Here is a 16,449-nt window from a genome sequence, read left to right on the forward strand (position 1 = left end):
ATATTACCAGCTTGGATCGAATAATGTTTGGAACCAGCAGAGTTTTAAATAGGTGAATTGCCTAAAAGTAATTAAGACTTAGATCAGTTCTTGCAAACCTAGAAAAGTGAATTGTTTACATCTAGTAAAGGAATAACCTACAGAATATTTAAGGAAAAATTGGAATTAGAATCATACTTTAATATCATAGATAAATCGATGTATACTACATTTTTTTCGATTTCAAATCTCTAATCCCTTTTTACCAGTTGAAAAGGGAAGATAAGCAAATATTTTATATGAAAATAGAAGCTGCACATATTGTAATACTAAAGTTGTTGGAGATGAATTCCATTATTTATTTATATGTACAAAATTTACAGAAGAAAGACGCAAATATCTTTTTTAAAAACCTATTTGAAAAGACCAAATGCATATAAACTCCAGAAACTGTTTAATTGTAAACGTATCGGTGTTCTTCAAAAAGTGTGTAAATTTAAATCGATTATTTACAAACACATCTGTACCTCCTAATATTCATATAATATTTTTGGAAGTTGTGTTGACTATTTGTATTTATTGTTATATATGTTTCTCCGATGTCACCGAATGGTGGCCAAGAGAGTAAATACAATTATGTTCTGTTCGGTTCTGTTCTGTTCATTGTCCCTGCCAATTACAGACTTGAGGCCAAATTCGCAAAGCTTTCTTACTTAGCCACATCAGATTGTCTTTACGAGTTTCTTTATTGCACTGCACTGCGAGATCGCCAAATTGCGACAGTTTAGTGAATTAGTCCTCTGATGTTTGTAGGTGACGATCTTCCAAGAGTGTCAGCCGGAGTTCCTACACGACCTGGTGCTCAAGATGAAAGCCTTCATCTTCACCCCGGGCGATCTCATCTGTCGAGTGGGGGAGGTCGCCAGGGAGATGTTCATAGTCGCTGATGGGATGGTCGAGGTCATCAGGTGAGTATTTACTCTAACGAGAACACATCACTTCAAAAACCAGTCATAATAGTTTGCAAATGATTAGTGAAAAACGGGGTGGGGGGTGGGGGGGGGGGTGTTCTCGTAACGACCAGTGCCCCATAGCTAGTATATCAAAGATTGTGATATGTACTGTCATGGCTATAGAAGAATGCAGATAAAAGCTTAAGATTCCTTGTTGTTTTTCGGGGTTGTCATGCCACGATCTGAATCATGGGCAACCAAGGGAGACATCTCAACACCAACTAGGTCCTAGTAACGAGCTACTCTCGACAAACTAAGTTCAAAAACATATATAGCTACCACTTTTCTATTTGGTCGACCGATAAAAAATGCGCCAAATTTCCTTCATTCAAATTGCGCACCTTTTCCCTTTGGCATTAATCCTACGGGACATTCCAAATTCCATAACACCCAAACCAACCCTCCACCTGTTACCGACCCCGGTCGGGCTGCTGGTGCTCTCTAGCACCTTTCAGTGCAGGCGGTCCCTTCTCACACCCACCCCAACCCTTTCCTGTCCTGTGCCTATGACAGGCGTGCGCTAAATCAGCTTGCTCTGAATGTGCACGTTAATCCCTATACCATGTTGTTTTTCCTCTCCTGTCCTGCACGAAGGAGCCGGCGTAGGTCGACACCTGCGTCCATGGCAGGCGTGTACTACAACAGCTTGCACTGAATGTACATGTTAAGTCCTTTGGCATGACCTGACCTGATCTGTTGCTTTTCGGTAGGTGTAGACTAAAAGACACAAGAAGGTTTCCTAGCTCGCTCTTTCTAGACTAATTGTGTAAATAGCTAAATATTCATTCTCTTGCCTTTTAAACGAGGACACCGGCCTCGATGGCGTCGTGGTTAGGCCATCGGTCTACAGGCTGGTAGGTACTGGGTTCGGATCCCAGTCGAGGCATGGGATTTTTAATCCAAATACCGACTCCAAACCCTGAGCGAGTGCTCCGCAAGGCTCAGTGGGTAGGTGTAAACCACTTGCACCGACCAGTGATCCATACCTGGTTCAACAAAGTCCATGGTTTGTGCTATCCTGCCTGTGGGAAGCGCAAATAAAAGATCCCTTGCTGCCTGTCGTAAAAGAGTAGCCTATGTGGCGACAGCAGGTTTCCTCTAAAAACCAGTGTCAGAATGACCATATGTTTGACGTCCAATAGTCGGTGGCGAGGCGTAGCCCAGTGGTACAGCGCTCGCTTGATGCGCGGTCGGTTTGGGATCGATCCCCGTCAGTGGGCCCATTGCGCTATTTCGCGCTCCAGCCAGTGCACCACGACTGGTACATCAAAGGCCGTGGTATGTGCTATCCTGTCTATGGGATGGTGCATATAAAAGATCACTTGCTGCTAATCGAAAAGAGTAGCCCATGAAGTGGCGACAGCGGGTTTCCTTTCTCAATATCTGTGTGGTCCTTAACCATATGTCTGACGCCATATAACCGTAAATAAAATGTGTTGAGTGCGTCGTTAAATAAAACATTTCCTTCCTTCCTTCCAATAGCCGATGATAAGATAAAAAAAATCAATGTGCGTCGTTAAATAAAACAAACTTTACTCTTGTTTTTTAAACGAGGACGCATGCATATACAAGATATAGTTGTCTAACTTGTCATGTAGACATTCATATGGACCAAAACGAGTATTGTAAAATAGCCGATTTTATAATCATAATATGTATAGGTGTTTTTTAATAAATCAACAGATGAATCCATGCTAGTGTGATAAAATCGTTTTTAAAAAACTTAACGTTTATGACAGTATTAACCACAGAACAGCTTTAGACACTTCATCTTACTGGTGCACAATGTAGCCTGAAGTTGTTCATGTCTTGGTGTAACAAAGGCCGTGGTATGTACTATCATGTCTGTGGGATGGTGCATATAAAAGATCCCTTACTGCTAATCGAAAAGAGTAGCCATTGAAGTGACGACAGTAGCCAATGAAGTGACGACAGTGGGTTTCCTCTCTCAATATGTGTGTGGTCCTTAACCATATGTCTGACGCCATATAATCGTAAATAAAATGTGTTGAGTGCGTCGTTAAATAAAACATTTCCTTCCTTCGTTCATGTCTGTGAAGCAGTTCTGTGGCTCATGCAACCCAGAGCCGGTTTATTCTAGTAGCACGTGTAACACGTGCTACGGGCCCTGCGGTGATGTGTACATTTATTTTCCCCTGTGCCCGCGGGGTTTGCAAAATATATATCCTGGGAAGAGGGACCGCTATTATTTGTGCTACAGGCCCCGCGGATCTTTAAACCGGCTCTGATGCAACCGTAAATATATGTAAAAAAAATCAAACAAATCGTTGATTTCTGATAATCCTAACTGTATAACTATTTCATCAATATAAAATACTACAATTATGCAGTGACAATCAAACTCTTTCGTTGGTTGTTGTCTTCTCTATTTATTGCCGAAAGTATTACAAAAAAAGATGTTCATGGAGATTAGAATGTATGTTTTTTTAAGTCACATGATATCATGTGGACCAACCCAAGCATTTGTAACAAAATAATAATTACAGGTTGGAATTATCTTATTAAAATGATGTGCTTTAAAAATGCTTTCTTCAATCAGCATGAATAAATATCATATTACATTCTTCTGTTGCAGTGCAAATGGAATAGTGTTAAAAAGAATGGCTGCTGGTGATTTCTTCGGTGAAATTGGAATTCTCAATCTAGATGGAGGTATCAACAGGTATGCTGTATTCTAGAAAAAAAACCCATTAAGTTAATAATTTGTTCGAAAAATGCCATTGTCTTGTACCACATTAAATATTTAAGAAGAAGATTTAGTTTCCATAATATTGATGTGTATTTTATTTCGGTGACAACCGCAAGATCGGCTTGGATTGGATTGGATAACATATTAACGTGCCTATATCCAATTAAGCTTCAAGCTCGTCTCTCCCGGGCACAATCTCTGACTTCGTCAGTAACTGGGTCCGGGACAGAAAGGGAGGGGGGTAGACATATGGAAATGGACATACTTTTGGAATAGCAATTCGTAAAACAGATTATTTATTTATTTATTTGTTTAATTAAAAAGTTAACTAGCCAAATATAAAAAAGAATTGACTGCTCGGTTGAATATTTATATTATTTGGAGCATTTTAGAAGGACATTCCACAAATAAATGAGGGAAAGAAGAGACGATCGGACTATTTAATAATATAGAAAAAAAAAGTTAATATTGACTATAAATTTTGAATGAAGATCTACAATCTTAGTCACACTGGATCGTAGGTTTTCTGGATCGTGCGATTGGTGGCAATTTGGCCGAGGTACGACCAATCGGCAATGTTTGCTACGATCTCCATTTGCGATTGCGCTGAAAACTGGTGGTAGATCATCGTACAATTGGTGGTACGCGTGGTCGTGCGATCACCAACGATTGGAGAAGACCGATGGCAAGATCAATCATAGGTCATCGTGCGACTAGTGGAGGCTATCAGCGACCGATCGTACGATCAATCGTGGCGACCGCTCGCACGATCGATCGCAGCCAATCGCAGCCAGTCGTGAGATGGGTTGCTCGATCAGATATAAAGGTTTGCGATCGTGCGGCTACAGCATCCAGCTGTTGTTGTGGCTCCATCTGGAGTCGAGCCAACATAAGTTCGAGTCTTCTCGGCGACACTGGTACACCCGTCATAGCAATATGCTCTCTTCGGGTGTCGTAGTGGAGAGTGACCTGAACCCCAGAAGCCACTCCAAATATACCGGTCTGCGAGCTAAAGACTGGTGGTACCACCAGTCGTAAGGTCTTGCAACCAGTCGGGGCAGGTCGTGACTGGTCGCACTACTGATCGTGAGGTCGTACTACAGGTGGCACCACCAATCGTCAGGTGGCATGACCAGTAGCATGACCAAACCGTGCGACTACTTGACCCGCGATCATGCACGACTGGTGGTACCACCATGTAAGACCTGTCTGCGACCTCTTACGATTTGGAATCGCAGGTCAGACGTTTTGAACATGACCATTGACCTTGCTGCAACTAATTTTGCTCTGGCGATCACCCACGACCTCAGCGACCAGTCGCGTGCTCTTTCTACGATTTGCCCGCGATTTCAAAAAATTTCGGTCGCAGTTAGGTCGTAAACTGGTTGCAGGCTCGGTGTGACTGGGGCTTAAAAGTTTAAAGGCCGATCTATATGTCCACGTGTGTGGCCTCGTTAAGGCCGTTAAGGTGCACAACTTGTAGGGACGAGATGGGTTGCATCCCGTCAAGAAAATCCCTAGGCCATTTGATGTGGAAGGTGTAGTGCTGTGCGGAAATATAGTTCTTGAGACTTGGGTGTAGTCCAAACCGCGAGATGAAAATGTTGATGGGAGATGATGAGAGAAGGGAAGCAACTGTGATTTCATAAACTTACAGTAAATCAAGAGTTATCTACTATATATATATAAATAATGTTGATATGTACTTATAACATGGATGTACGGTTGTGAAATCAGGGCCCCCAACCCTGACACTGCCATACTTGTGTCTGGGGTCAATAAAAAAAAAAAAAAAAAAAAAAAAGTTATCTACTATATTGTATCAGAGTATCATCGTTATCAATGTCGGTTTTTTTAAATAGATTGGAACATCTTTGTCTTACTCACACTGCCACTACGAATGACACGAAGTGAACTTGCAGTGATGACTTAACAAATATGCTTGTGAAACAAAACTTTCTTCATACGCTTTGAGAATAAGAATCTAATAAAGTGGATAAAATATTTCCATTCTTAAAAATGTAGTAAATGAAGGAAATATTTTATTCAACGACGCACTCAACACATTTTATTACGGTTATATAGCGTCAGACATATGGTTAAGGACCACACAGATATTGAAGAAGGAAACCCGCTGTCGCCACTCTTTTCGATTGGCAGCAAGGGATATTTTATATGCACCATCCCATAGACAGGATAACACATACCACGGCCTTTGATGTACCAGTCGTGGTGCACTGGCTGGATTAAAATGTAGTGATGCTTCGATTACCAACTGACGTCCGAGGAATGGCTATATATTTGGTGAAAGTTGATTTATCAGACCGTCTACAACATCGTTAAATATCCGGAATAACACTGACTACAACATCATCCAACATCTACAGTTAGATGTTGATGAGGAGGAGAGGAAGGATGGTGATTACATTCTTTCTACTGAAATTAATAATCAAGCACACTGTCATGGGTAGACTTCGGCTGTCTGGTAAGTAACAGCCACAGAAGATAATGGATTAATGCAAGCCACAAACCGACGTATCACACCATTACCATTACCAATATTTATTTACATTCTTCTATACCACTAGAGTTTCGAGCATCTCTGAATAGCCAGTGATCTGGCCTGGGACAGAAATATAAAACAATTTTGAATTTTAAATGCCAAAATAAAACCAGGGAAATTTAATAATTTGTTTGCGCAGTCCAAATAATTAGAGCTCTGCCTACTTCAAAATTTATAAATTTGGGCGCTTTTAGACTGGGCAATCTAAATTAAACCAAAACAATTACTTAACGTCAGCGGCAGCTATCGGAGTTACCTGACCGGAACAAAGCTTAATAGTTACTCGATATTGGTTAGTAAGAAAACAAAATCGAAATTTGGTAGTTCTGTATTACTTAACTGGTATGAAAACTCACTCTGGAATAAATTCTGATATTGGATACGAAGCCTACCCGTAAAGCTGATGAGTTCAGTATTAGCCTATCGAAGCTGGTGAACATAATAACTGTTCTTCTCATTTTAGACGCACTGCTGACGTCAGATCTGTTGGCTACTCGGAACTTTTCGTCGTTTCTCGGGAAGATGTTCTCAATGCGTTGAAAGACCATCCAGATGCGGAGGTATGTAAATTAGTTAATATTTTACCACCCACCTACAAGTCAGTAATACAACTTGGCTGTCAGTGTCTGGCAAAATGTTTCTACCATGTATAACAAGCAACTGTGTGTTCTTTAAGTGTCGTTGTGCACAATTCCGCAGTTTAATTAAGAAATTGTGGCACTATATGTTGTATGATATAATATAGTTGTTTTAGGTATTTTGTTTATCCAGGGAGTGTTGTGGGTTCCGTTCCCTCCATTATCGGTAATATTTGGTACGGAAATATGGGAAAGCTAGTTCATACTAGTTCAAAATATATCCGAAATTATCTTCTAATTAAAACGGGTGCATGCTTCGGGTTCTCAAGACAACTCACGAATGATGATTGTTATGGACGGATATCCACCTGAAGATTGAACGTGAGCCGTCTCTTTTCTTCTTATCGTTGTTCGTTAGTCAAATCATCAGACAGTCATTCCCACAAAAGAGGCGGTGTTCATTAGTTCAGGAACTGTTCCATGCGGTTTTGTGGCGAGTGTTGTTGTGTTTGGCCATATTAATTGTCTGGATGTGTTGTGTAGGCTGCAGTGTTGTAGGATATGTTCAGGTGTTTCAGCCGCTTGTCCACAAGGGCAGTCTTCGGAATCGCCAATTTTGAATGTTCTGTGCAAATGATGTCTATTTATTGTGTCTGCCGTCTGACAGTGGATCATTTTGATCCGTCACTGATGTACTATTAGTATACTATTACTATATGTACTGAGGTGATATTGTGCCAAAGGGTATATTACTAGTATTTGTTCTTGTTTCAGTCCATCATCAGAGATTACGGTCAGAGGCGACTAAGAGAGGTGGAGGCGCACAGGGTGAATGTCAAACCACTGAAACAGTTAGACGTTGCTGTGTCCCACTCACCATCGGGGTACGGCGATCGCGATTCAAACACATTTGCCAGGAAGAAGGATCAGAGTTTCTCGTCAGAGATAAAACCGTTTGACTCCGAGGTGACGTACACCAATGCCACGAGCATTTTCCACCGAGCGTTCGGAACCTTAAGACGTCTGTTCCACAGAAAGGTTCGCAGACAGAAGGGAGACGACGTGTTCGATTTGGAAAACAAGACGGCTTGGGTTGCGGAGGACAACTGTAAAGTTAATATGTGTTCCGAATCGTCCAGGTTACCCAAAATAACGAGACCTGCTCCTTCTGGATACACTGCCGTCGATACAGAGGACAAGGATGTGTTTAAGAATGAGATGTATTGTATAGAGAATGCTATTTCTGAGTGCAGTGAACCAACGGATAGTAACGTGTGTGCTAGTGACCCTTGCTGTGATACGATAAGCAATCTGGATTACGCGTCTGTACATACGTCTGCTGCTGCTACAGGAGCAGACGACAAAGCGATAGAGTCAGAGACAGTCTCACCCAAAACGCATGGTGCTTTAGAGGTGTTCAAAACCACCACGTCACCGCGCAGGCGTGCAAGTGAGTTGACAATCAATGCTTCCGGTAGTCCTTCGCCAAAGAAAACAGTAAAATCTACATCCTTCAGCAGGTGAGGTCGACATTGTATACTAAATATGATAACACACGGAATGTCGGTTGAATGTGCTCTTCCTGTGTCTAATACTATCAAAATATGCATACGCCATTGCAGTAATACGTTTATTTTTATCGGTCAAATAATAGTGACTAAAACGTTCAGTCGTCTGATTGCATTATATTAAAAGGTTAAGTATATCAGTCTTGTCTTTCTCTTAATAATATGAAGATTATTGTTATGACATGCAGTTATTTGGATTACTTCAAAAATAAAAACTCCGTTTAAAATTATTGTTAATAATTCAATAAGAAACCACAATTTAGTCATCTGTCTTGTTCAGACACTGATATTGATTGATTTGTGGTTCTGTCTTGATAGCTGATGGCTGTCAAGTAACTTTATATTCATAATGACAAAGGTATCGTAATAGAGCACATGATGCGTGAAAAATAATATTAATAAAATTAAATAACTTACAACCATAGTTGTCTGACTGAATATAATATGAATGTAATACTCGGCCAGGGTTTCTGCCAAAGGGTAAAACGGGTATGGCGCCATACCCAATTTTTGTTTATCTTTTTAAGTTAACATTTTGACAAAATTAATGACTCTTATCATTACTGTATGATTTTCTTAATCCTAACCCTAAACGTAACCCATTTTCTTTCTGGTGGAGGCCCCCCATATCCCCTGTTGACTGTGGTTGTATTTAATTCCATAGCGCCACACCCAAATTTTCTTTCTGGCAGAAACACTGTCGGCATGGAGAAAGGACCCTCAATTCATCTGTAATCGGCAAGACCCACCAGTAAAAACTGTTTATGCCTATGATCAATAATGTTCCAAAGATTAATCTGGCTCTTCTGATATGATGATGGATTATAAAAATCTGTATTAGATCCTCGCGGAAAATGTTAACTGTAATTGTTTCTCCAGTTTGGATGACGGACTTTGTGTAAATATGTTGGGGTTGGGGTTTGTTTTCATGTCAACGTAACGAAAACAGATATTACAAGACAAGACAAGACAAGACAAGACAAGATATTTATTCAGTTATTGAGGCCACATGTCCAAGATAACGAAAACAGATAATACGTAGTTATTTAAGGTAACATTAGCCAATTGTAGAGTCTAGATCCCTGTGAACACGACAATAGGTGTATGGTCCCGTATAATTCAAATCCTCCTTACGTTCATATAATTCTAACCGATTGTGTAATCGAAAGTTGATCGGTTGGTGCCAGTCGATTATAACCGATGATGAAATTCCAACCGATTCTCAACACTTCCTATGAACACAATGCATTATGAAATACGTCTGTAGGGGGAGCCACACTAGTTTCAGAAAGAGGTTTCTCTGTAAATGCCCATTTATGGACACATATCCTTTTAAAACCAGAGATATGTTTAACAAAACATTTTTTTTCAAACGACACATCAGGTGTACAAGAAAATAATTACATTTGTGCCTCCTATCCCGTGACCATTTTGGAATAGGCCCGGCCTCGGTGGCGTCGTGGTTAGGCGATCGGTATACAGGCTGGTTGGTACTGGGTTCGGATCCTATTCGAGGCATGGGATTTTGAATCCAGATACCGACTCCAAACCCTGAGTGAGTGCTACGCAAGGCTCAATGGGTAGGTGTAACCCACTTGCACATAACCAGTGATCCATAACTGGTTCAACAAAGGTCATGGTTTATGCTATTCTGCCTGTGGGAAGCGCAAATAAAAGATCCCTTGCTGCTAATCGGAAAGAGTAGCCCATGTAGTGGTGACAGCGGGTTTCCTCTCAAAATCTGTGTGGTCCTTAACCATATGTCTGACGCCATATAACCGTAAATAAAATGTGTTGAGTGCGTCGTTAAATAGAACATTTCTTTCTTTATTTTGGAATAGCCTTTCCTTCTGTCCGGTGCTAGTTTTAATCTAGTAAACTAGTCTGGGAGTTACATTTCAGTTTGTGCCGGTGCAATAGGGATGAAATCTGCAGTGAAGGATCTCCTCTGTTGTGGCTGTCCTATAAACGAGGTACTAGATACAGATTCATTGAATCAACCACTATGTATTGACAAATGCCCATTCGACTGCATTATGAAGAGATATAGTACGGTTTGTCGTTCATATTAAAAATATTTTTAATGGTCTGCTTTTTCCATTACAGCCAGAAAGGTGTTTTCGATGTGATGTCTCCAAAACGAACAACATCCCCAGTTTCACCCAAAACAACACCTACCAGGTGCGATATTATAAACACATCAAATATTTTTTTTTACTGGAATGTTATATATACCTTGTTATAAATACGTAATTTGTCAATCTGATTAAAATTAGCTCTACTGGTGAGATAATTTTAATTAGATTGGTAATTTGTTTTCGTCGAAAAAATGTGTGATACATATTTTTATATGTTCACAGAAAGGTGTTTGATATTTAAAGTGTTGAAAACTGATGTTATAAACTGTATTTTGTAATGTATGTTCACAGAAAACCTTTTCTGTATTTTATAGTGAGTTTTTATAATTACGTTTGAGAAAAGAGTGTGCTATTGTATCATATATTTTATATCTATCTTTGTGTTCATAGAAAACTGATATTTTGTAATTATTTCTTGTATTCACAGAAAACTGTTTGATATTTTATAACGTATTTTGTGTTCATGGAAAACTGTTTGTTATTTTATAACGTATTTTATGTGTTCACAGAAAACTTATATTTCATAATGTATTTTATGTGTTCACAGAAAACTGGTGTTTTATAATGTATTGTATGTGTTCACAAACAACTGTTTGATATTTTATAATTATTTTATGTATTCACAGAAAACTGTTTGATATATATTATATAATGTATTTTATGTATTCACAGAAAACTGATTGATGTTATATAACGTGTTTTATGTGTTCATAGAAAACAGATATTTCATAATATATTTTATGTGTTCACAGAAAACTGTTTGATATCACGACAGAAGCTATTCTGCCCCAGTATCCTCCGTCTCCCATTCCATCATCACAAGATGCTCAGTTGCTTGGAAAACAAATACAGAATCTTGGCAGCATTATTGAAACCAAAATGGTAATTGTCGTGATTCATCAATAACTATTAGGGTTGTTAAATAATGTTATTTTCAATCCTTTAAGCAACTTGTTAATTTTGTTGTTTACATATTAGTATTGTTGTTTTTAAAACTTTACAGCTGTTATTGTTACTGATGCACTGTGTGCAAAGGTTGTTTTGCTGTTTTGTCAAATGTCTCTTTTAGAACTTAATAATATTCTGTATTTACTTTAAAATATAGCTTTTGTGTGTCAGTTAAAATACAGGAATGTATGAGTCTACGAAGAGACAAAAGTACTATCTACGTTTTTTCCAAAATGGTATTAAGTGCAATGTGACGACTGAATTCTAAACTTTTAAATTTACTTGTCAGTATTCTGCTAGAAGGTGCTGTATTTCAATACCATCGATTGTTTGACACCCCAGCACACAAATAGTTCAGCTATACCAACTGAAAGACACAAAAAGTGGATACTGTGCAGCAGGTTCAAATGTGTATCCATTGTTCATTAATTTGAATTAATATGTATATAATACATGGTTTACTTGTACAGTATATTTTTGTTTGCAGGAATCTCTAGAGACTCTGTACACAGCAAGTCTTGAACGACTTGAGAAGATCACAGCAGTCCAGGAGAGCTTGTTAAACTTAGTGCAAGAAAGTCTAAGACAACAGGTTAACACAAGCTGCGGTTATCTTACATTAAAGAGTCGCAATACTAAATGTGACTTTCAGACATCAGTCAATCTAATTCTTATCTCTGTTAGAATACACGCCTGTGGATTTTTTTTTATGTCATATAGTTGATTTGTTGCTATTGTGGAGAATTTTTGTGGGTTTTTTTTCTTTTCGTTTTTTTTGAGTGTGTGTGTTTGTGAATTTTTTGTGTGGAAACTTTATTTGGTGTTGGGGGCGAAGGTCCTGTATGCTCTCTGAAAGTCGTGGGTCAGATTCAGATCCAGGTGAAAACAATGTGAACATTTTTGACTGACTGGAAACAATGAATCACTCAAAGAGTATTTTGGTCGGGTTTTAGATCGTCTTGTCTCTTTTCTCTGTTTGTCGTTATTATCAAATAAATGAAGGAAGAATGGAATTTCATATTTCCACTTTCACTTTGTAAACGTATTTTCGTGGCCTTTGTTTCGCTTATAACATAAATAAATGAATATACGAAACGATACCCAGCCATCAAAACTTAACTCATTTAAATTTTGATGACTGGGTATCGTTTCGTGTCATTTTGCAAAAAATTGCTTCTTCTATTGTGTTAACCACCTCCATTTTATATTTATCAGGTATTCCGAGGAACATCACCAATCGTAATGGATACTGTTGATTCAGATTCATCTTAGCCTCCCAGGTCAGAGGTTTCTTCCTTAGTGTACACCGACTGAGTACCTTGTTCCAACAGCAACACAAAGGACATTGAACTGTATAACGTGGCAGCACTATGCAGTGTCGTGTACTGCTGTATTCATAATCGCCAATGTGCTCTAGGACATCTGAGTTTGTTGGCTTTCAGTGAATGCATGACCTATCGTCAGTCGATCTGGTCTTCATATTTACAATCCAAGACTTTATGGCGGTGCAAGAAGGATGAAATCTCCAGTAAAGGATCTTCTCGGGAATAGCTGTCTTCCTATAGACGAGGCACTAGATTGAGATTTATGGAATCGGCCACTATTTTGCCAAATGACCATTCGATTGTGCATTGTGCAGAGATACGACCCTGATCACGAATTCCGGTTTTGTCGTTCGGATTTACTATTTCATACCATTTCTCTACTAGAAGTTTAAACAACACATAAAACGAAAATATCACCTCTGTTAACTAACAAAAACAGGCTGAAATTCAAGCTGAATATGAACAAAAAGTAAAAGGTTTCTTCTGCATTTGAGGACCACAGTGAAACCTTCAAAATTATTTTCTTGGCCACCCTGTGTTCCAGTTTCCACCTTCGGTTCTAAACAGACTTAAATATTTTGTGAAAACACAGACAATATACTTTGTATATACTGGGTGCCAATATATACTGTATATATTGACACTGAGAATAAACCAATACAGCTGTCCCAGTCTACAACTACATTGTTTCGTTTGTCGTGGTCAGGCATGCCCAACAGTGAGTGAGAAATATAAGCACAGCAGATATTTCGGCAAATATTGTATTGTCTTCTTCAGTGTAAGGACACATTTTAAGTTGATAATGAGCAACTCAATTACGACCAACAGTGTCGTTGGCAACCACTGATACTTTATTGTTCTCAAGTAATTTGATAGGACTTTATGTACGGTATGTTATAGATGAGATGGAGATGGTCTTGGCAACCACTGATACTTTATTGTTCTCAAGTAATTTGATAGGACTTTATGTACGGTATGTTATAGATGAGATGGAGATGGTCTTGGCAACCACTGATACTTTATTGTTCTCAAGTAATTTGATAGGACTTTATGTACGGTATGTTACAGATGAGATGGAGATGGTCTTGGCAACCACTGATACTTTATTGTTCTCAAGTAATTTGATAGGACTTTATGTACGGTATGTTATAGATGAGATGGAGATGGTCTTGGCACCCACTGATACTTTATTGTTCTCAAGTAATTTGATAGGACGTTATGTACGGTATGTTATAGATGAGATGGAGATGGTCTTGGTGACATTGTGGCTGAGCCATCGTCTTCAGTTCTGGTAGGTGCTGAGTTCACATGCCGGAACCGGATCCACAACAGCGTTAGTCTTGATGGATCACGTTTGACGTGTAAGACCACTACATTGACCTCTCCCTTTGATGGACAAACAGCTCAGATAACTGAAATATAGTGATGAAAAGAAATAAGGGATCACATGAGTAGTAACAGTAAATAGTTACTGCAATCCAAACTCTAATCAAGTATCAGGAATTTAACAATATTATTGATATTCAGTCGTACATTACTGATATTCAGTTCCATATAACAGTTTTCCATTTTATAAACATGACTTTATGATAGTAATGAATTAAATTTGGTCTGTAACATGTATTCTATATTTCTTTCCAGCAGTCTATGTGCCCAGTGCATGGCACGGAGTCTATACCAAACTTAAAATAAATTCAGATTGTGATTAAGCAAGGTGAATAATAATCAGCTTGGTGTAACAAATGATACTGTGTTTCGGTACTGGTCGTCTATGTATAGGGGAATGTCCGAGTTACGAGGATATTCCCCTACTTAAAATACACCACTGAATACTAATTTTATGTGAATATATGTTAGTATGGAGTTTAGCATCAATGATTTTGGTGGGTTAATTAAGTATGGTTTCATCTCTCCACTACTGAAAAATAATGGAGCGTTGAGACAATACTGTGACTTTGCAGGTGTATTTTATTGCTGGTTTATAGAAACTGGTGTTAGAGTATCGAACATGTTTCTTTGCGAAGTTTTCAGTATATCTTTATGAAACGGTTGTGATCTTAGACAAATTGTCATCACTGAACCCTTGAACAACTGTGTATCATCTTCTCTTTTTTTTTTCAATCTGCTTTACTCATCCAGATCGGCTTATAAATTATTTTAATTACGTATGATGTTTATACAAAGACGGCAATAACAAAAAGCCCCCGTATAACGATCGCCTGGCTGTAAAGGAAGAAAAGAAATGTTTTATTTAACAACGCACTCAACACATTTTATTTACGGTTATATGGCGTCAGACATATGGTTAAGGACCACACAGATGTTGAGAGAGGAAACCCGCTGTCACCACTTCATGGGCTACTCTTTTTCGATTAGCAGCAAGGGACCTTTATATGCACCATCCCACAGACAGGATAGTACATACCATGGCCTTTGTTATACCAGTTGTGGAGCACTGGCTGGAACGAGAAATAGCCCAATGGGTCCATTGACGTGGATCGATCCTAGACCGACCGCGCATCAAACGAACGCTTTACCACTGGGCTACGTCCCGTGGCTGTAAAGAGCGCTTTAAATATAGTATGCCTCTCGGCTACAGATGCGATTAATGACCTCTATGTATAAGCCCTTAGGAACCGGGACGGGAAGGGTGGGTAATGCTGTGTCCCCCAAATGAAGACGAAAATGTACTTTTGTTTCCTATTATATATAAACAAAAGATAAAAGTCAGTCTTGTGCCCCCTCCCTCCATTCCAGATATCGTGTCTACAGGCCTGGGCCCATATTTTCGAAGCTCCCTTAGTGCTATAAAAATAATAAAACCATCGTAGGGTGTGACGTCACTACAGCACACGCCATAGTGACGTCATAGCTTACGATAATTTTACGATTTCGTAGGCTAAGATTTCTTCGAAAATATAGGCCTAGGGCCCAATTTCACAAAACAACGTAAGCCTAGTTTTGCATGTAAACGTAAATCTACGACTAAACCACAATTCTTATTATTATTATAGTACAAGAAATATAGTTTGACGTACACATATTTCATTTTCTTTTGTCCTTAAAATGCTCCTTCCGTAATGATGTAATTTGCTGCGTGAAAAAGATGTCAAACACGTGTAAATGAATGACCGATATAACTGCTACTTACAGACGTAAACTTGCGATGTTTTGTAAAATAGGCCCCTGATGTACAGACCGCTTGTTCATAAAAACCACATTTATTACGTTCCTTGGGAATTGTATCCATCCTGGGCCCATATTTTCGAAGCCATCTTAGCCCTACGAAATCGTAAAACCGTCGTAGGTTGTGACGTCACTACAACACACGCCATAGTGATGTCATAGCTTACGATGATTTTACGATTTCGTAGGCTAAGATAGCTTCGAAAATATGGGCCCTGAGCGCTAGCCTGAGTTGCGATGGGTCGCCGGATCGACTCGGGATTGTTCCTGTCTTAGCCAGTGACCCACAACTAGTGCTCCAAAGGCATACACGTGCTGCTTTACATGTAGAAGTAGCTTGTGTTACGACAGCAGATTTCCATGTCTCTGTAGTTCTCTCAACAAAGAATCAAAATCATTATGTTAGACAGCAAGATAACTCGTACCGGCCTCGGTGGCGCA

The 16,449-nt window shown here is 39.1% G+C and overlaps 1 protein-coding gene across 1 annotated transcript in view; it reads left to right on the forward strand.

Annotated features, from left to right (window-relative positions):
* The window catches only part of LOC121367883 (cyclic nucleotide-gated channel rod photoreceptor subunit alpha-like), an 80,627-nt gene extending 67,779 nt beyond the window's left edge, over positions 1–12,848 (forward strand). Inside the window, exons 8-15 of the mRNA XM_041492327.1 lie at positions 793–947; positions 3,589–3,675; positions 6,729–6,825; positions 7,618–8,363; positions 10,518–10,592; positions 11,302–11,431; positions 11,985–12,089; positions 12,713–12,848. Coding sequence (XP_041348261.1) covers positions 793–947; positions 3,589–3,675; positions 6,729–6,825; positions 7,618–8,363; positions 10,518–10,592; positions 11,302–11,431; positions 11,985–12,089; positions 12,713–12,769 — 1,452 coding nt within the window. The 3' untranslated portion in view covers positions 12,770–12,848. The remainder of the gene's footprint in view (positions 1–792; positions 948–3,588; positions 3,676–6,728; positions 6,826–7,617; positions 8,364–10,517; positions 10,593–11,301; positions 11,432–11,984; positions 12,090–12,712) is intronic.
* The last annotated feature ends 3,601 nt before the right edge of the window (positions 12,849–16,449 follow it).

Source organism: Gigantopelta aegis, chromosome 3 (genome assembly GCF_016097555.1).
Source record: "Gigantopelta aegis isolate Gae_Host chromosome 3, Gae_host_genome, whole genome shotgun sequence".
Classification (NCBI taxonomy): Eukaryota; Metazoa; Mollusca; class Gastropoda; order Neomphalida; family Peltospiridae; genus Gigantopelta; species Gigantopelta aegis.